Raw genomic sequence first — 21,541 nt, 5'->3', positions numbered from 1 at the left:
GTCGTCGGCTCCCTAATCTAACTCCTCCCTCTTTCAGACGGAGCCGACTACACACCGCAGCATCTGCAAGACGACAGCTGCATCACTGGTCCAACTACTTCACACACACAGCGAGAAATGATGACTCGCTAGAAAAATGTGCAAATGTGCAAAATGTTCTGTGCAAATCCTGCGAATAAAGTGCTAATACAGTTCTAAAAGTGCAAAGTGTCGTTATTTATGTGTGTCGTTAACATATTTGTTTAAAGTGCAATAAATACAAATCCCCATTTGTGCAATATTTACAAGGCATACGCCGACAGTTACTAGTTACCAAGTTCCCTTTGTCACAACCTGACGTAAAAACTAGGTCAACAGTTTTAAAGCTCCTCATGTTTCTGGACGATTAAAGCTCCGGTCAGAACATTTTGAAGATGTAACAGGAGATTGTTGCAGAAGTGACACCCGCTCATCAAGGAACACAGAACACTTCATGTTTCCATGGTGACGTGTCAAACTTTGATGTTTCACCATGAAACAGGAAGTTGTAACTCAAATGAACGTCTAATCTTCCCTCAACTTCACGTTTGATACACAGACTGTTTATGAAGATGGAAAACATGACTGCTCCCCCAAAGTGAAGCCAAATCATATCTGTCACCCTCTGGTGGCTGGCTGCAGCATTGGTCATAAACCCTGCATCTTCCATGTCAGTGGAAGTAGTTGTCATTTATTTTCTAATTCCTCTTAAATGTGTCTTTGATTCCTCTCTCTCTCTCTTCATGTGTTTTTATTTCATGTTTCTGAAACACAGTGGACTGCATCTTTTTAAGACACTTGAATTGTTCTCGTGATGTGGACGATACAGGTTTGATATGAACAGAAGACACTAAAGTTGTTTCTCACACTCGTTCAAACAACAGTTTAACACTATTTGACTCAGCATGCATGTAAATATAAAGAGGAAGGAAGTTGGTGTATTTATCAGTTTGACTTCTTCTTGTTCTTACAGAGTCCGTCTTTACTCTCAGACTCTCCTGTGTTGTAGGTAGACGTGTCTGTGATGTGACTGAGTTTCGTCTTGTGCACATTATTTATCTGTGGACGTTTGAATAGTTTGAAGTCACAGATGAGAGCAGCAGCTACTATGAGTGGAACTGCAGCAGCGAGTGGATTTGTTCTCCTCCTCCTCAGTGTGCCAGGTACTGTACGTCTACATTTATGTTGTCAGTCTATTTTACACTCGGACTTCTGATTCATCTGAAGTGAGTTTGAGAAAGAAAGTAAAAATATAAATGAACTATTTGTTCATTTTCAGATCTCCACCTGTAAAGTGGTGCAGATAGAAAATATATAAATTAATTATCATCAGTATTATTTTTAATCCTTCAAATTTTTTAAAGATCAAAGTATTGCAGATTCTGAAACAGTAACAGTAGTAGTAGTAGTAGTAGTATCATGACTCTCCTCTCGATGCAGGAATTGTCATCAGTGTGTGGAGTCATTCATTGAAATGCTATGGAATGCTGCTGATGGAAATGTGTTTCTTTTCTACAAAAATGAAAAAGTCAAATAATCGTCTCTGGTGTCGTTATGAATCTGATTCTCTGTGTTTCAGTGGTACAGTGTGAGAATGGCTGGGATGTGAGATACACTCCTACTGAGATCTGTGTCCCCAGAGGATCAACAGTGGACATTAACTGTACCTACACATCCACATTTAATAACCGTGATGTTACAGTTCAGGAAACGTTCTGGTTCATTAAAGATAGTAATGGTATTTACGTTGATCTAATGACTGATCCGGAGTATTCAGGTCGTGTGGAGTATCTCTGTGAAAACAACAAGTGCACTCTGAGAATCTCTGACCTGAGAGAGACAGACTCAGCTGTGTACAAGTTCAGGTTCACAACAAACCAAGACAGTTTTACTGGTTCAGCTGGAGTCACTTTGTCTGTCCCAGGTAACATTTTCATCTGAACATTCATTCATGTATCTCCTACATCTTGTGTGGTTCACTTGAGTGTGTCTGTGCACTTTTATATACATGTGTGTGTCGTCAGGTTGGACTCAAATGAATTCCTTATTCTCACATACAGATTTGCATGTGCAGGTGAACGCACCAGTGAAGGGTTACTCTTATAACTATGCAGAGCTCAAGTGTCAGAGCAGTTGTCATCTTCCTGATCATCTGACCTACGTCTGGTACAAGAATCAACAGAAGAAGATTGAAGGAGCATCTTATTCAGATGTGTTTGATCCTGCAGACACAGTTTCCTGTGCTGTTAAAGGACACAAGGATTTCCACTCTCCCTCACTGTGTGAGTTTAATCTACAGTATTTCACTAACACAGCACCACCTGCTGGAGTATTTGGGATAATGTATTGTACCATAACTTCATGTGTTTTTAAATACTTTTTTCTGCATGGGAACATTGAACTCTTGGTGTACTACTGACAGTACTGACACACTAGTGTAGTACAAGTACTAGTGTTCTACTTCTGTAAATAAAGATGGACGACATGACTGCTCCCCAAAAGTGAAGCCAAAGCATCTTGATCACCCCCTGGTGGCTGGCTGCAGTGTAGGTCATAAACTCTGCCTCCTCCACGTTAGTGGATGGAACATGGTCCAATCTAAAAAGTCAAACACAAATTTCTCAAAGATGGTTTCTTCCAGGGGCGTCAGCTGCACTGTGAAACATTTGGGGCTGAGTCCAGAGTGTCCGGGCTCATTAATGTTAAAACCCACTGAGACATGCAGGCAACAATATATAATATAACAAGCTGTTAAAACACTTTGTTAAAGACTAAAACAATGGTTTCCAACATCTTTGTCTTCTGAAGAATCAGTTTAGTTCTCTCAGATGTCTGAGTTGCCAAAAGTGTTTCCTCTCCATGTATCTCGTCTATATCTGATGGTGTCAGGTGTAGTTAGATGTAGATATTTCAGACCAGAAACCGCAGCTAGTGACGGACACTGAGCCCCTGTAAACAGGAAGCTGATTGTCTGTGCTCTGCAGTTGTTTGCTTAGTAACAGAAAATACTGTGAACCAGAAACAGCAGTGGTGAAAAGTAAGAGCTGTTTTCACACATGAACGTCAAAGAACGTCAGCACAATTGAGTCTGGACTTTCCCCACGATTGGTGGAGCTTGTGTATCGGCGGGACCTTGATACTGTGGCTCCGTCTCCGGATCACTACTGTGCAGACTGTGGTTCCAAATGTGAAAGATGGCAGCGTTGGTATCCAGGATATTTTGGCTTCATTTCTGGATCGTGGGAGGAAGTGGAGACGTGTCGTCCATCTTTGGTCGACTCTGCATAAAAGATACAGATCATTTCCTCCATATTGGCCAGTTTGCTCCATTAGAAGAGCAACTTATACAAGGTCACTCATGTTCCTCACCTCCAACTGTGTTTTCTCCCACACACTGAAGTCTAAAGGGCACTTCCCTGTATTCTTTGTTCACTGAAAGTTCACTCATCTTGACATCATCATCATCTTAAAATGAAAACCTGCCGACTGGTGATTCACCAGAGAAAATACATGGAGGTAGTTTTATAAATGTATTAGTTTATCTTCTGATTCTCTGATGTGCTCTGTGTTACAGTGGTACGGAGTCAGAGAGAATGGAATGTGAGATACACTTCTACTGAGATCTGTGTCCACAGAGGATCAACAGTGGACATTAACTGTTCCTACACATACCCATCCAGAGAGAATAACCGTGAAGTTACAGTTCAGAAAACTTTCTGGTTTAAAGAAAATCATGTTAATGTGGATCTGAAAACACAGTCACAGTATTCAGGTCGTGTGGAGTATCTCTGTGAAAACAACAAGTGCACTCTGAGAATCTCTGACCTGAGAGAGACAGACTCAGCTGTGTACAAGTTCAGGTTCACAACAAACCGAGAGAGTCTTACTGGTTCAGCTGGAGTCACTTTGTCTGTCACAGGTAACATTTTCATTAGAGTCAGTCAGTTTGAAATGTTCGTGTGTATGTTGAAATAAAAGAACATGTTTGTTCACAGACCCTCAGCTCCAGGTACATGTGAGGAGATCAACAGCCAATCCATATCCTACCTGGACAGAGCTGACCTGTCACAGCAGTTGTCAGCTCCCTGATCATCTTTCCTACGTTTGGTTCAAGAATAACAAACAACTTGTTGGACGGAAAAAATACTTTCTGCTCCAACTCTTTAATGCTGGAGACAACTATCACTGTGCTATAGAAGGACATGAGCGTTTCCCTTCTCCTACATTGAGTGAGTTTACTCCTCTTCATAAAGCTACAATAATGTGGAAATAATTTAAACTTGAACAAATGATGCAGACTGTGTTTTGATTGTATTCTCATCCTGTGTGTTAATATAGACTATCCTTCAGACGCTCCAAAGGTTCCCTCTGTGTCAGTGAGTCCCTCTGGTGAGATCATGGAGGGCAGCTCAGTGACTCTGACCTGCAGCAGTGATGCTAACCCAGCAGCTAATTACACCTGGTACAAGGAGGACGAGGACTCACCAAGAGCATCAGGACAAATCTTCACCATCACTAATATCACAGCTGAACATGGTGGAAATTATCGGTGTGAGGCTCAGAACAGACGAGGACGTAGTGACGCCTCCTTACATGTGACTGTTGGAGCAGGTGATTTAAGCACTCGGACTCTTACAGCCTACACCCCGCCTCCTTTTCATTGCACCAGAACCTTAAACCATCAATACTCAGGATTTGCAGATGTCTCATAGCTGTATATCAAGCCCATCATATTGCACATGAACAATACTGACTGACCAACAGCATCTCCTGGCAAACGGAGTCATCAGTCTCACCACACTGCTAATGTCTCCTATCTGTTGTCTAGGGGAGTCAGTAATAATCATGAATACCATCAGGCTGACTCTGGTGGTCGTGCTGGTTCCAGTGCTTGTCTGGACTCTGTGGACGAGGTACAACAATAAAAATCCATCAGTTCACCCTCTGCTCTTTCACTGTCTCTTCAAATGTCTTCAAACACTAGTTTTAGTTCTGAAGTTCATTTAGTAAAATGTTGTTTGTTGTTGTTTTGGATCCAGGATGAAGAAAACTCTGAGCTTGAAATCAGAAGTGAATGAAGCTGTGGAGATGAAGGTGAGAGACAGTGAGGCCAAGAGAACCACTGGGTATCACTGTTTTCATCTCAATGTTAAAGAAGGAGATGAAACATTTCTTGGATCAGCTACTTTGTCTGAATCTGCCCCAAAATGTTTTTGCTCAATCCTGCTGATAAACAAACAGACAAATGGACAGGGGGCGCTATAACGTTCTAAACATTTGGAATGAACTGTGATTATATGCAGGTTTCATGAATAAAGTCCAGTGAGGCTTAATATTTATCATCTCTCCTCCATCAGTCAGACGATTGTCCTGAGTATGAGAACGTCACGGCTGCAGCAGAGACAGAAGACACAGAGGAGCAGGAAGAGCTGGTGTGAAGCATCAGAGCCACTGTGACAACAATAACAAAGATGGACGACTTCAGAGTACATCCGTACAAGACGCTGAAAGTATTTAAGAGGGGACAGGAAGTCTCTCTCTCTTTCCATCCGCGGTTGCAGCAGCAGTTTGTACAGCATGACCTTTAGAGCAAGAGTTTTATTGTGTTGTTTCTTTTCTTGTTCTTTTCTGATGGGTCCTGTCGTCCAGTGTTCACGGCTTTATTTCTGTTTGCTTTAGTTCTGATGTTGGTTTAGGTTGAAGGAAGATTCTCAGATCCTACGACTCTTTGTGGGTTGATGTGTTGGCTTTTCCTTCTTTTCTCCATTTTGCCGGCCTGTTGTTGAGCTTCTTGTCTTTTCTGCAATGAATGGACTTGTTTTTTTACTGTTACCCTCTGAACCATGTTGGACGTCTTTGTGATGAGCCTTCGAGGGTGTCGTAACACCACGTGACTCATCTTTTGGTTCCACGATTATTGTCAGAGAAAAGATCACGGTTTAACGATTATTGAAACTATAGAAGGAAGAAGACACAACAAACAATCTTGAGCGAATATAAAGCTAATGAACTAAAATATTTATTATTATCATCAACAATATCCAGTTAGTTTTTAACGGGTAACGTTTGGCTATTTAAAAATAATTCATGTAAGCCATTTTATTTAGTTGCCTTATTGTGGAAGGTTGGTCAGTGAATTTGTGTTTCCTGTCATCATCAGCAGTGTGTGTGTGTGTGTGTGTGACTAACGTTTCAGTGGCTTGCGCACAAACGTGACTCGCGAGAGGCAGGACACCACAGTTAGATATCGTAGTTTTCACAATTCTTCAAAAATAACAAACGTCTCATTCACATTAAACATCCACACGTCACAGAAAGGACCAGTGTTGATCAAAAGCCGTTCAAAGTCTCTTTCAAACAGTGGTTTATTAAAAAGTTGTATTAATCTATGATTTTGTGATTTGTCGACGCTGTAAGATATTTGAACATCAGGATTGTTTACGAGCAGTATTCAGTGTTAGCGAAGGAGACTGAAACTTCAGGTAATGACCCCCGAGCTGAAAGGGGGCCACCTTACAAGGGCTGATGACGTCAGTCCACAGCAACATACACTTTGTGAGAACCCCTTTAGATTCTCTCCTCTGCTTTGTACAGTAGACACCATCGGACACCTCCGGACCTCATGTCACTAACTCTCTGCAGATAATTCTGCTTCCTTATTTCAGAGGTTTGGTTGAAGACTAGAACGTCCAAATGTATTGGAGTGGGTGGGGGGGTTGCTCTGGTTCAATGTAGGGCCCCCTGAGGTCCCTGTTTTTGACTGGGGCCCCCGCTGGTGTAAAGCCTCTCAGCCAATTCCAACACGATGTCTCCCTCATCTCTGACACACGATCACACGTGATGCAGGTTTGTCCAGTTTCACCGTGTGGTTGAAAACACGTCCGTCTGCAGCGTCATCACAAATGAACAGAGAGTTCATCTGATTCTATAACAGCCTCCACTCCTCTAGTTCCACGTTGATGATTTAAACAAACGTTTGTACTTTGTGCTTCATGTTTAATCATTCAAACTGATTCAAAGCCACTGCAGATGGAACGTGACTGCAATTAAAGGCTCCTCCACACGGTGGCAGTATAGTAAAGGCTATAACATCCACTGGAACACACAGAATCTGATTTTATTTCAACTTTTGAGTTTTTATTCCTCTTTTAAGTTTCATTTAATAAGTCATGTGTCCATACGTTTTTATTTTAAGTTATCATCAGACGTTCTTATGATCTGTAAAAAAGGATGTGAATGTGGTTTAATGTATATTAATTAGCAAACTATAATTTAAAGGGTATTTAAGAGATGGAGATAAATCAAGTGGATATCATCGTTTAGCTCATGTGAGAAAACAGCAGCAGTGATTTCCAGGTCATTCATGATCGTATGTCTTATTCTTATTTCACCTGCTGTTTCATCAGGTTTCATTTTGTCGTATCTCACTGCATGTAATGCTGAAACTTAATTTTAACTATGCATTAAAATAAATCCAGATCTGATGATTGAACTGTTTTCATGAGGAGACTTTGCTGAACTCACTTTCTGTAATAAAACCAGACTCTTAATAAACTGGTGTCGGCAGAATGTGGGTTGAGTCACAAGCAGCGCCCCCTGGTGGCGGTCCTGAGACATGAGAAGTTTGCGTCAACTCTGAAACCTGCACGTGGTTGACAAACCCTGCCTCTTCCGGGGCGGAGCTTTGGATCTACTGGGCAAACACACACTTCGCACGGTGTGTGTGTGTGTGTGTGTGTGTGTGTGTGTGTCCTTCCGCCTGACAGTCGTTTCAAACAGTTGTCAGGTGAGTGAAAGTTTTTGTCATGTGGATAAACGCGTAAAAGTAACTTAACAACGCGAAGTTTGGCTTTTACGCAGCGTAAAAACGTGTCTGATAGAAAAACCGTCTGAGATGATACAGATTGAAAGTTGCTGTGGAAATCAAACTCTGGTCAATATTTACAGAAGCAGGTTAATGACCACCCTCCTCCTCCTGCACACAGACACACACAGACACACACAGGGAGCGAGCACCGGTCAGTGTCCGCCTCACGATGCTGTGCGCTCGGATGTGGAGACGCCCGGTTCCCCTTCTCTGCGGAGGAGCCTGGAGACGAACCCGGAGCCACGTTACCGCTGCCGCCGCTGCCAGGCTGGACCTCAGCGGCATCTACCCGCCCATCGCCACCCCGTTCACCGCCGAGGAGGACGTGGACCACCGGGGACTGGAGGGAAACCTGCAGAAATATGCCAAGATACCGTTTAAAGGTCAGAGACTCGAGCTCCAGTAGTTCAGTGAGGTGGATCCAGAAGGCTCCTCTGTTTGGACAAGTTTGACTTCACTGTGTCAGCTACTGATTAACTTCACTGATGTTAGAACACGGAGGCTCCGCGGGTCTGAGGGACTTTGAGGAGAATATCCAATCACATTCCAGCTGCTCGCCTCTCACACCTTCACACACGCAGCTCAGGAGCTCATTGGTTCACTGACCGGTCACTCATCAGTGTGTTCAGGGACCTGCAGGTCAAAGTTCAGCTCACAGAAAAAAACAACACAAGCTCACCTGAGGTTTGTCTCCTTCTGGTGGTTTTCTAATGCTACTGCAGCTGAAATATTTACAGTACACACAGTATTCTGTTACTGTATGTACACACACTGTTATTGGTGCTGTCAGTTATACATAAACGAGGCAATATTCAGTTTGTATCAGTAAATACATATATCTGTTGTTTTCATACTGTTTGACAGAAAAACTTTCAAACAACACGATAAAAGTTTCAGGAGAAGAAGTCACATATTTTTGTACCAGTTGTAAATGAATGTATTCAGATTTTAATCAGATTATAATCAAAAGGATGAAAATAAAAAGCTCCTACGCGCTCCTTCCAATGATTCTGTATCACCTTCAGATTATTTATACACCCCCACAGATACGAATACTACTGCTGTCAGTTCTACCTCAACTACTATATCTGTTGTTTCTATGTTTTATATGAAACAGTTTGGAAACTACAACATAAAGTGAAGATGAGATTTATTGATCCTCAGGGGGCTAAAGTGGGCGTTACAGCAGAATACATCCAGGTTCAAACAAAGAGAATAGAAGGAAATAAAACTGTATAAGAACATCGAGACACAGGATACAACTAGAATACTACATACTACTGTCATGGGGGGGGGGGGGGGCATGTTTAGAGGACTGATATCTATGAGTGTGTGCAGTTTGTTGCAGATCCAAATAGAGATCCAGGTTTTGTAAATGTGAGTTTACGAGCAGCGGAGAAACATGAGATGAGAAGTGTTCTGTGTTGCAGGTCTGGTGGTGCAGGGCTCCAACGGAGAGTACCCGTACCTGACGGAGGAGGAGCGGGTGGAGGTGGTGAAGACGGTCAGACGCTCGCTGCCGGCGGACAAACTGCTGATGGTCGGATCAGGCTGTGAATGTAGGAGACTGTGTGTGTGTGTGTGTGTGTTTTTCTAAGTTCAGGGTTCAACGTTAAATACTCGTTGTATTTGTGATGATCATTAGTCGGCTTCATGTCGAGTTAAGATTTGAATCAACAGGTTTTATTTTTGAAGAAGAAACGAGTCAAATTGTTTCCCTGCAAAAGTCAAAGTTCCTTTTAAACAAATCACGTTTGCTAAAATTACATTTCATAATGTTTTACAATAATCAAAATCCCTGACCCTAACTCGAACCCAACAAAAATATATTGGAGAAATAAAATCTAATTGTATTATATCTTTGTGGTAGTTGTAAATCAATTTACTCAGACGACTAAAATCAGGTTTTAGAGGCTGAAAAGTTGAGCAGGAGAAAGAAAATCCACAGTGAAAATGGAGGCCATGCTCAGTGTGTGAGGTGATGCATACAAATTAACCATAAATCTACTTCTGGAACCAGTGAAGTTCTAAAAGAGTGAACTCACTGTCACGTTGTGTTTCTCCTCCGTCGTCTGTTCAGCCACCAGAGCCACCCTGCAGCTCACGGAGAAGATGGCGGCGGCCGGCGCCGACGTCGTCCTGGTGGTGACTCCCTGCTTCTACAAGGGGAAGATGGACAGTCGCGCCCTGATCCAGCACTTTACAAAGGTAAAGTCAAATAAATTCTGACTGTGACACTTAATCACAGTCTCCACTTCCTATATAGATATATATAAAACCCATACTGTAGCCAGCCACCAGGGGGCAAACAGGACTGTTGGACTTTATTTATCCATCTTTATTTACGGTCTATGCTTAACACCAGTGACTGTACAATCATTACTTTAGATAAGGAATCAAACCCGTGTGGATTCCTTATCCTCATCCCGCAGGTGGCGGACAGTAGTGCGGTGCCGGTGGTGCTCTACAGCGTTCCAGCCAACACTGGACTGGAGCTGCCGCTGGACGCTGTGGTGACTCTGTCTCAGCATCCGAACATCGTGGGTCTGAAGGACAGCGGAGGAGACGTAAGAACCAAACCCACCACGTGTGTTTATGTCCAGCTGCCACACAGATGTTCGCTCAGCCTGTAGACTGACGAGGTAGATTCCCGTACGAGTTGGACTGAACTCAGTTATTATGCAGACGTTTAAAAAGACGTTTACTGAGAATTTTGAATACAGGAGGAAGTTTTACTCTCACTTCCTCCGACGATACAGAAACGAAGCCAAAAAAATCTCAGGCACGAAGCCGCCATCTTGCACATCTGGAGTCTGTGCAGCAGCGATGGAGGGACGTCTCCGCTGTCTCTGCTCTCCACACTCAGACAGATTTTAGAAGCAGATCAGCGCCACGCTGTCGAGAACAGAGTGTGAACGAGTGAAGAAGTTTCAGATCGAGTCCTTTGATTGCAGAGTTGTCGGAGAGAAAAGAACAGTTTTCTCTCTTCACACTGTTCTTTTTTTTTTTTGTCTGTGTGGGTAGAAGTTGCAAATAGATTTGTGATGTTTGTCCACTCGCTGGGAGACAGAAGCGTGGGCGTAGTTCAAGCGCAGAGTGGCCCCTCTCAATTTGTGGGCGTGAAGAGGCCACGCACAGAAAACAAGGGCCGGTGGGTCAATTTGAGGACGGCAGACGAGCCGCAGAGAAAGTATTCAGAACAGAAAACACATGAGTCGGCCGCTGCTCTCTGGCAGATCATCAGAAATGTCTTCACGGTTGTTTTTATATTTTGGCCGAAGTGAATTTGAAAAAAAGTTTTCAGAGGAAAGACGGACATGGAGTGAAATTGGTCTCGCTGCACAACCACGGCAGCTGTGGGTCAAATGAATTCATAAAATCAAGGGAAAGCATAAAACACGTGAAAACATTTAAAGGTGCATTAACAATAAAACAAGCAACAAGTAAAACATCTAAAGTAAGAAAAGAAAACCGATAAAACAGGATTAAAAAAAGTCCAGCAGCATAAATAAACTAATCTTTGAGTTCTTGTAATCTGATTACATAATCCCTGAGTGAGCTCTGCTCTCCTCCATAGATGTGAGTGATTCTCCCAAACACAGTTTTTGGTGTAACGCTCCTTTAAACTCATCTGGTTCTTTCCTGTTAAAGGATCAAACGTCTGCACGGTCCTCAGATTCCTCCTTTAGAAATAAAACAAACAACGTGAAGCAGCCGCGAGTCGTCACGGATACGGTGGTTTGCTTCACTGTTTCTGTTTCTATTTTGAGGCGTCGACGGCTCGGCTGTGTATTTTTTTATTTTACTCTGCACACACGAGTTATTGTGACGCTGATGATCGGGGAGAGTGACAGCGGCCGCACACGACGGAAAAGTTTGTGAATAAATTAAGACGGCGCTGAAAGCGAGCTACGTTCAGTCACATGGGTTTGAAACAGTTGTCAGCCACCAGTCTCTCCTGATCGTCTCCTTTAATGATCCTCCCCTCAGATCATTCAAGTCTCATCTCATCCGACTCCTCGTTCCGTCTCTGCACACACACCCAGTGTTTCCTGCAGGTTTCAGACGTGTGAGCGCAGAGTTTCTCCATCTGATCCAAACTGTTCTCATCTGAGTGATTATTTAACGTTTATAGCCGCAACTTGAGAAAAGTCCTGAACATTTAAATATGATAAATAAAGTTAAAGACATTTCACACGTCATCATTTCACTTATTTCCTTTAAACATTTAATTTTTAACAAGTGAACGCTCTGGAAACCACCGTGGAAGATTGTTGTTTTCCATAAACCATGAAAGTTAGAACACAGAAGCCTCCGTCTTCTATCTCGTGCGATGATGTCATATGTTTTGTTACGCGCAGTGTAAAACTTGTTGATAACGCTAGGAGGCGCCAGAGAGTGTCGAGAAGAGCAGAGAAACATTTTCATATCTCAAAAACTTAAAAATTCTACATGCTTCAAAAATGTTATGGGTTTTCTATGAGGTGTTGTGTTCACAACATTGGGATGGAGTTAAAGCTTTCAGATCTATTTTATTAAAAAATTATTTCATAGAAATTAAAACCGAAAAGCCTGAATCACCTAATATTATTTTATATTAGACACAGTTTGAGTCGTCACATTTTTACGTTTATAAATACTTTCATCTTTTACATGTAGTAGTGTCGTGTGGCTCATCGTCAGAGAAGAGGAGGAACCTTTAAGTAACGAGTGTGTGAAGCTTTAAATGATCATAATTGCAGGTTGAACCTAATTGATCTCTCCCACCAGCAGTGGAGCTCCTGCTTTATTTCATCACCTTCTATTTACAGACATCTTGCAGAGTAAGTGTTTAGCACTTCCTGTTTCTAACGAGGATCCACAGACAATTAGCGTTTAGCACTTCCTGTTTCTAACGAGGATCCACAGACAATTAGCGTTTAGCACTTCCTGTTTCTAACGAGGATCCACAGACAATTAGCGTTTAGCACTTCCTGTTTCTTACGAGGATCCACAGAAATTTAGCGTTTAGCACTTCCTGTTTCTAACGAGGATCCACAGACAATTAGCGTTTAGCACTTCCTGTTTCTAACGAGGATCCACAGACAATTAGCGTTTAGCACTTCCTGTTTCTTGCGAGGATCCACAGACAATTAGCGTTTAGCACTTCCTGTTTCTAACGAGGATCCACAGACGATTCATTTCAACCTGAAACATGAAAACATGACGTTTCTCTGGTTCTAGAAATTGTAGATGTATCTCGTTTTCTGTTCCTCCTGCCCCTCTTCCTTTCTTCCGCACATCCTCTTTGTTTCTCCTGCACCTGTATATAAAAGTCATTCTTCAATAAAATAAACATTATTGCTAAAGTCAACAGAATTTCACGAATTGTCACAGAAGAAAAGTTTGAAAACTTTGTGAATTCTTTGGACGACAGGTATCGTGTGTTTCTTACAGGTTTGGTTTGGTCCGTTTTGCTCGGAGCCCCTAAAGTCCGTTGAGACGCTCCTGGCAGTTTGCCTGCGATCACGAGTCGCACACTTCAGGCTAATGACAATAATGAGACTTTAAACAGAAATAAGAGCTAATGAGTGGTTTCCTGTCGCTGGGGCAGGACAGTTGTGTCGCTGCTGCTTTATGTCTCCCGCTGGGGAGCTGCATCTAAATATCCAGAGTGCTGCAGCCTTCAGGAGACCAGCAGGAGCTCCTACACCCTGATTGACTGACTGATCAATTACAGTCCTACGTGTTTGAAATGACTGATACGGGGAAGCTGACTGACACCCGGCGGTTAAAAATAGACCCTCCCCGGTAACGGTGATGGAGGCTGAAGCCGCAGGCTGCAGGTTTTCCCTGCGGAGTTTTCAGCTTCATGTGCAGAGTCGTCGTCGTCGTGGTCTCACGCTGCCTTTGAACGTTTCAGGTTTATTTGGATTCTCATATCCGGTTTGACAAAAGGAATTAAAAGATGCAAAACAAAATAAGGAGCGTATGAATTATTCATGATCTTCTCCTCCTCCTCCTCCTCCTCCTCGTTTGAAGTTGATTCCTCTTTTTTTTATCTCACTTGGGACTCTCTCCCTCCCTCTCTCTCTCTCTTTTTCCTTCTTTCATTCGGGCCGTTGAACGATTCCCTCCCTCCCAAATCCTCGGTAAAGAGTCGCTGCTCGTCTCAATTTGAGCGATCTGTTTACCCTGTGCGATGTTGGGTTTGTCGTCGTCTCTTGTGATTTCCCCCCCCCCCCCCCCCTCGGGGATTAGAGATGCTACAGCAGAAACTGACAGCAGGGAGGAGTGATGATGATGATGATGATGATGAAACAGTCGTGGTTTTTTTACCTTCTTCTCTCGCTCTCGTTGTCTCCTCAGATCACACGGATCGGCCTGATTGTTCACAGAACCAAAGCGGAGGATTTCCAGGTGCTGGCGGGCTCGGCGGGGTTCCTCATGGCCGCCTATTGTGTTGGTGAGAAACCTGAAACAGTGGAGTCGCCACCTCTTCTGCTCTTTGTCTGAAAAACAACTTTGTTTTCTTTTTGTTCGTCTTTCAAAAACACAACTGCACGTGTAACATAACGTGATCGTATCCTTGTTGTGGCTTCATCGTCGCCAGCATCCACGTTGTATAGCCATGAAACCTTTGCACTGTGAGGTCACTTCCTGTGGTCGTTTCAGATCTCACTCACACTTCACAGAAACCACGGCGCTCCCTGAAGGGATCGCGTGTCTCCGTCCTCTGAATGTACAAAATCCTCATTTCACAGGATTCAGGCTCCAGAACATGTTGTCATACAAACGACAAACTTTACATTTGTGTTTCTTCTTTTCTCCTTTAACTCGAACAAATCCAGATGTTTTCAGACATGAACTCTGGGTCAGATACGTTCTCGGCAACAGAAACGTGTTCCTGACTTGACTCGTCCACAGAAACTCGGCTCGTTCACCTCCGTCCCGGTTGTGTTTGCGTTGTGTGTAGTTGTGCGAGACGTCTCAGCCTCTGTGATCATGGGACGGAGCCGCAGTATCGAGATCCCACTGATCCAGGCACTCGACCAATAGCGAGAAACAAACCTACCACATCTCTTCCACCTGACTCAGCAGCCACACACATCTGATACCTCAGATTCGAACGCCGCCATCTTGCACGTTTGGAGTCAGGACGACCTGAAATGTCAGAAACCAACACTGTGTTGTCTCCTCTCAGTGTGAACGGGTGTTTTTAGAACTTGTTCCCCTGAACGCAGCTCAGTTTGACCATCTTGTATTTGAATCACCCTCCGAGTTGTCTCTCACCATCGTCTCTCTCAGCGTCTGATGCTTCAGTCATAAGACATCAGGTCTCTTTCACCGCAGAGTTACGGTTTCTACCTCCTTCTCATGTCGGCCACGTACAGAGGACGCTCGGATCAGATAAGACGCTGAGACGTTGGGGGGGGGATAAGCATCAACATGATGCTCAGGAACCTAATGAGTCATGTTCTCCCACTGCCCGCGCTGTCAAACACACACACACACACACACACACACACACACACACACACACACACACACACACACACACACACACACACACACACAGCCCCTCAACTCCCTGACATGCTCTCATCTCTATAACTGAAATATGGGAGTAATTGGGTGTGTGTGTGTGTGTGTGTGTGTGTGTGTGTGTGTGTGTGTGTGTGTGTGTGTGTGTGTGTGTGTAAACGTCTCATACTTCTTTCAATTAATTAACATTTTTACTAATGTAGTAATTTGCTGCTCGTCTCGCAGTGTAAACATATTTGAAGGTTTGAACTTGAGATCTATTGTTTCATCGTCAGGATTATAAATAAATCAGCGGATAATGAAAGTGACTGTTAGTTTTAGCTTTCACTGCTGTATAACAGTAAACTGCATTTATTATACATTTTCTTAACAGTGTTTCACAAACAGGAACTAAACCCCAGGTGGAACGAGACGTACAGAAAGATAAAACATATTAAAATCATCAGAACAATTTCCTGGATCCAGCCGCTGATCCAGATTTGCTTAACGAGTTCTGCTGTCGTGTCCCATCTTTCCATCAGGGTCCGAAGTCCGTGCAGTTGGTTGTGTTTTTAATTTCAGCTTCAATCTGGAGGATCTTTTTTTTTTTTTTATCCTTTTTGATTTCAACATTTTCATTGATTTCTCTGTGAATGTTTAGGGGACTGATATCTACTAGTGTGTGAAAGTTGGTGCAGATTGATTGAATTTCAGGAACTGTTGGACCTTAGTGGAGATTTGGTGCCATTCTAGTTAGTTACTGTTGTGATTTTTAAGAAAGAATCCCCTATGAACAAAAATATAAATGGCAGAAAGACATTAGAGACAATATAAACCTTTAGGAAAATGGTTCTGAGGCTTTAAGGAACTTTAAATCTACATTTTGGACAGTATCAGCTTATCACAGAAAACTGTCAAAGCATTTTATTCATCAGAAAAACCATCGTCCAAATTATTCACAAGAAGGTATGAATCAGAAATGGTCCATGTATGAAGTCCTCACAGAGTCCTCGTCCGTTCTTCCTCTCTCCCGGACACGTTCGCCCGTGCGAGGGGGCGGCGCTGCTCACCTGTCAGTCGTCTGCAGACCACACGAACATAAAGGAGACAGAAAACCCTCCCATCATCAACCTCCGGCTCGTCTATCCACAACAACAAATCCAAGGCCACGGACCGAGGCTGCTTCTCTGCTTCTCTCCTCCACCACCAGACGCACAATGAGATGTTGTTGAAAGGACATTGGATCTTGTTGCCTGGGAAAATATCTGCCTCACGGAAAAAAAAAATCATATCAACACATCTGAACTGATCCGTCAGGAGAGACAACTGCAGACAGTAAATGATTTACTGTGAGTTCACTGTGGAAATGTTTTTTATTGAAGAGGAATCACTGAAACTTCCTGTTTTATCTTTAGGTTTCTCTGTTGTTGTGTCTCGAGCTTCTTGGACTCTGATGTGATGCTAATTCTTTAGCGCACAGAGCGTGATTGATTGGTGGCGGGAACATTTCAGAGGCAAAACTCACGATGTCCCGAATTTATCAAACGTGATTTTATTTTATTTGACTTTGAAAAGAAGCAAAACAATATTTGCAGAATTCTTAACTTCAAACCTCAGAAATATCTTTAACGATTTCCCCCCTAATATCAGCATCGGCCCCAAAACATCTGTATTGTTCGGCCTCATTGGAAATCTCTCTATTCAACAAATTGAAGTGTTCGACTTGATCTTTTGTTCTTTTCTTTTTCTCTTTACTTCATTTTATTACAAAAGGTCGAATGTTTCAGCCTTTTTTTACGCTGATGATTCCCCGCTGACGGATGTGTGTGTGTTTCTAGGTGCAGTTGGCGGCGTGTGTGCGCTGGCTAACGTCCTGGGCCCGGAGCTGTGCGAGTTGGAGCATCTGTGTGTGGCCGGTCGCTGGGAGGAAGCCAGAGTCCTGCAGCAGCGCCTCATCGAGCCCAACGCCGCCGTGAGTACCATCTGCTGCACGGTGGACGCTTTTATCCACCGCGCCGCTAAATAGTGACACTGCTCTCTGGGGCAGGGAGACAGGAAACAGCTTCACGAGTTTAATTAAACCTCAGCGGGTCAAGGAGAAGGAGCAGTATTTCCTGGTAAACGACGACTGGAGAAAAAGAGTGTTCAAATAACGAATTGCTTTCACTCAACAGATTCAAACATTTTCCTTTTAGAAATGAAAAGAAAACACAGAAACCAGGAAACTTCCTTTTACAACCTCAAAACAAGGGAAGTAAAACCACGAGTGTTTTTAAAAACAAAGACTAAAAGTTTCTGAAAGTGAAGCCAATGCGTTAGTGCCTGAAACATATATTCTCTCCAGCAGAGGGCGACACCACTGCTAGTTTCTATAGAAGTCTATTGAAAATGTCTCCACTTTATAACGTCAGTAAACACGAGGACTTTATGTCTCAGTCTCTCGTTTCAAGTCTTCTTCAATACAGCTGATGTATTGGGGGGTGGGTACCACAGTGTGATTGACAGCTAGCCCCGTCCAATGGGAGCAGGTGTCAGGTGTAGGTGGGCGTGTAATGACCTGGCGCTCTCAGTCAGGCTCCACCCCTGCTCCTCCAAATATGGTTACTTCAGAAAAACCAAGATGGCGCTGAACAACATGTCAAACTGAGGCTTCAAAAATGGAAGCTCGCAAACCAATGAGTGACGTCACAGTGGGTTGATAAATCATTTAGGCCACACCCTCACTAATATGTTTTAGTTTTAAACCCGCATCACCGTTGCTGTGGTTACGCCTGCCGTACAAACATTTTTCTAAAACGTAGAAGTTTAGAAACGTGGGTAACTCAGGGGCTGCATCGTTTCATGGAGACTTTGTGAGGACACTTCCTGGTTGGTTCTTATCCGTCACATGACTCGACCACCAGGAGTGAATGCAAAGCTGGTAAATTACAAAAGCAGAAGTAGTTTCAATCTTAGACAGAGTTTAAACTTTAATGTCCTGGATCCTGTTGTTTAAGTCGTAATCAAACACGAGTCTGACGGTGTTTGTGTCCATGAGGTGAACAATTCGCTGCAGGCTGCAAACGTGTCTGTTTTCAAAAAGTGAGCAACACGTCGCTGCCCGAGCAGCTGCAGACGAACACGCAACCACCTCCACACGTGTGCTGCATCGTGAAGAAGATCCAGCTCCGCTCTGATGTCATGTGACACGTGGTCCGGACGCAGCTCAGCAGTCATTTATTGATCACTGGATCCTGAACCTGCCTGATTCCAAGTGTCATCGCTGATAAAGCTCTGAACGCTCAGGCTGCAGGGGGGGGGGGGGGGGGGGGGTTGTATGTGCGAGTATGTATGGAGACTCATTGGAGCTCTGTGTTGCTAGGTGACCAGGAAGTTGGGAGTTCCCGCCCTCAAACAGGCGATGGAGTGGTTTGGTTTCCACGGCGGCGCCTGTCGATCACCTCTGCAGCCGCTGTCAGAGGCCGAAACTCAGCAGCTGAGGCGGGACTTCACGTCCAACGGCTGGCTGTGAGGTGTGTGTGTCTGTGTGTGTGTGTGAGTGTGTCTCTTCACTCTGTGTGACATGCGGTCGAGGAAGAGCAAGAAAATAACTCTGATTCTGCCTCACAGCTCCGTGATCTCGAAATCAATCAACTTTATTCTGTTTTAATTTCATGTACGTGTAAAATCAAGTGACTGTCGCTCACAGGTTTTATTTGACTAAATGTAAACAATTCAATATGTTTTAGGTTTGTTAGAAGATTCAGGAGGAATTCTTGTAATTCAGAGAGAAACATCTGGATCGATGGTTGTGTTGACGGCACATCTGTGTCCTCGTGTCAGACCGGCTCCTCAAATTATAATAAAACACACAATATCCAACACACACTGACTTTCAGTTTATTATTGAAGAACTCAAGTTTGTTTATTTTACACAAAGAGAAATCGCAGTTTATCAAGTTGCTCCACATGTCAACATCTTAGTTCCTGATCTTAAACATTGATCCGTCATTTATTCACCAAAATCACCTGGAAAAAAACTCCTGGATCCGCCCCTTTGTCCGGATCCACGCCAAAATTGTATATTTTCTTTCTTGGCCTCCGTCGGACATTTGCTCCAAGTTTCATGCTTGTGTGTTGAGAAGTTTTGGTGAAATCCTGCTGACAAAATGAACGAGTGAAAACTCCGATTCTGTAACGTGACAGAAATTTTGGGAATAAAAAAATGTTCACCTAAGATTATTTCTTAGTACATAATGATAATAGAATACTGATATATATTAATACATAAATATAATGTATTACATAATGTATCTGTATCTTCTTCACTCTGTTAAAAACCAGCTCAGCCTCATCGTGTACTGGTTTTTATTTTTGCGGCCTGTGCGCTGGTGACAGCTGCAGCCAGAGGCCTCATCTGTTTCCACGTTGCTCCTCCATCTGAAAATTCACCGCTAACATTCACTCTGACTCCAGAATGAACTGAAGAGAATGTTAGAGGTCAAGGGTCAAGGTCACTCCGAGGTCACGTGCGTCCTGCTCTTGTAAAGGCGGCGTATCAGGGACGCCTGCAGGGAATTTAATCACGTCTGTGCTCGGGGACAAACTGACGGAGTTTCTGGGGTCAAAGGTTCGACAAATCAAAACATGCGGGATCGTGACGTTTCAACCTGTTTCTGTAGCATCGCACGTCAGCGTGATCGGAAAAACCTCAAATGAAAAATGTATTTGACGTGAACTTTGACCTTTCAGTTTGGTCCATGTACGTACGATCTGTGTCATAGACTGCTGGTATAGATGGACGACATCACAGTTCCCCAAAAGCAGAACGTGTGGCTCGCCCCCTGTCGGCACCCCCACCTCCTCCATGTTAATAGTTGGGACCTCGACCAAACTAAAAAGAAGGACGTTAAATAAATGTTTGTCATTTCAGGTCGTTCTTCTCACGCTGATGTTCGTTCAAGTGTTTCTGATCAGTTTGGTTTTTTATTTGTTATTTGATGATGTAAAAACAGGCTGAGATGATTGACAGCTGAGACTGACTCCTGATTGGTCGAGCCTGTGCCCCGATCACCACGGCTTCATTCCCCCCCCCCCCCAAAACGCCGCTGCACAGATTCTGGCTCCAAATGACGCACAAGATGGCCGCACCTCAACCTGAGACATTTTGGCTTCATTTTCGCGACGTGGGAGGAAGTGGAGACTCGTACAATCGGATCACATCAGGCGGGTTAATGAGAAACACCTGCGAGCGCGTGCGGAGGCTTGAACGTGTCCGTCGGCAGGTCTGAGGATCAGAGGGGCTCAGTGGGAGGCAGAGCCGAAGGTCACACTCACAGGTTGTAGCAGAGCAAAGTGCCAGTGCTCTGATGTGGGAACGTTAAAAGCAGAATTTAATGCAGTAATTAAAGCCAAGTGAAGCAGGTCGCCATGGCGATGCGAGCCTTCAGCTTTTTGCACACGGTCGTCTCTTTGCTTTCATCTGACTCCAATGAGCAGCGTTTTTAGGACGATGGATGTTTTCACAAATCCTCACAGGAGCCCAAAGAAAGGATCCAAGGATGTGCAAACGTGACGAGGGCGCAAACGTGACGAGGACGCAACGCGACGGAGATCGCTCGTTCTGATCACAGAAGTCCTTCGCTTGCTTTTCAGGACAACTCCATTTAATCCTGTTTACATTTCATGATTTGAGACATTTTAAAGCCGGTGTTTGGATTCAGTCAGTGTTTCAGACGCTTTGTTTTAATTCCGAACCTTTTAAATTATGCTCAAATAAATAATTACTCAAACAATGAAACCAGAATGTCGAGCACTTACCTCCGCCAAGGCCAAACAATCCCACACACGTCTGTCTAGGTCCTACAACAGAAAATGACGGAAATACGTTTTTGGTTTTTTTTATCTCACAGAAATATTATTTTCTGAGATATTGAGGAAAATGTTGAAAAAAGCTGCATCTCTCAATGTTAAGGAAAGAAATGAAATGAAGAGAGGTCGTCTGTGGCTCTGTCTCCCTCCAGAGTTTGATGCGAATGGGTTCAGGACTTTTTACGAGGAGTGTGATCGGAAACATCCGATATCGCCCCAAGTGAAAAAAGAATCCTTTATCCAGAGTCGCTCCAGAACTGGTTCTTCGTTGGGTCGTGACCGATTTCATGAAAATCTCCTCAG

At 43.6% G+C, this 21,541-nt stretch overlaps 2 protein-coding genes across 8 annotated transcripts; both read left to right on the top strand.

The window, feature by feature from the left end:
- The first annotated feature begins 581 nt into the window (after positions 1–581).
- Positions 582–7,510, top strand: LOC138411105 (pregnancy-specific beta-1-glycoprotein 7-like). 4 transcript variants are annotated; one of them, XM_069529795.1, is made up of 9 exons: positions 582–688; positions 1,096–1,181; positions 1,598–1,942; positions 2,079–2,300; positions 3,593–3,937; positions 4,014–4,247; positions 4,357–4,629; positions 4,847–4,931; positions 5,058–7,510. In XM_069529795.1, exons 2-9 carry the CDS (start codon positions 1,109–1,111, stop codon positions 5,281–5,283), a joined length of 1,803 nt encoding a protein of 600 aa, XP_069385896.1. In that variant the 5' UTR covers positions 582–688; positions 1,096–1,108; the 3' UTR covers positions 5,284–7,510. The 4 variants fall into 4 exon arrangements, with proteins under 4 accessions (XP_069385896.1, XP_069385898.1, XP_069385897.1 ...); XM_069529797.1 differs by lacking the exon at positions 582–688 and having other exon boundaries at positions 1,038–1,181; positions 5,058–5,112; positions 5,376–7,510; XM_069529796.1 differs by lacking the exon at positions 582–688 and having other exon boundaries at positions 1,038–1,181; positions 4,369–4,629.
- A 185-nt stretch (positions 7,511–7,695) lies between these two features.
- Positions 7,696–21,167, top strand: hoga1 (4-hydroxy-2-oxoglutarate aldolase 1). Of its 4 annotated transcripts, none has more exons than XM_069529804.1 (9): positions 7,696–7,804; positions 8,004–8,268; positions 9,316–9,444; positions 9,966–10,093; positions 10,318–10,452; positions 14,234–14,330; positions 17,227–17,360; positions 18,750–18,900; positions 20,383–21,167. In XM_069529804.1, the coding sequence occupies exons 2-8, from the start codon at positions 8,055–8,057 to the stop codon at positions 18,897–18,899; spliced, it is 987 nt and encodes a 328-aa protein (XP_069385905.1). In that variant the 5' UTR covers positions 7,696–7,804; positions 8,004–8,054; the 3' UTR covers position 18,900; positions 20,383–21,167. The 4 variants fall into 4 exon arrangements, with proteins under 4 accessions (XP_069385905.1, XP_069385904.1, XP_069385906.1 ...); XM_069529803.1 differs by lacking the exon at positions 20,383–21,167 and adding an exon at positions 19,117–19,253; XM_069529802.1 differs by lacking the exon at positions 20,383–21,167 and having other exon boundaries at positions 7,705–7,804; positions 8,014–8,268; positions 18,750–19,253.
- The last annotated feature ends 374 nt before the right edge of the window (positions 21,168–21,541 follow it).

The sequence above is a fragment of the Paralichthys olivaceus genome, chromosome 8, assembly GCF_024713975.1.
Source record: "Paralichthys olivaceus isolate ysfri-2021 chromosome 8, ASM2471397v2, whole genome shotgun sequence".
Taxonomy (NCBI): domain Eukaryota; kingdom Metazoa; phylum Chordata; class Actinopteri; order Pleuronectiformes; family Paralichthyidae; genus Paralichthys; species Paralichthys olivaceus.
This window is presented reverse-complemented; position numbering and strand designations above follow the sequence as displayed.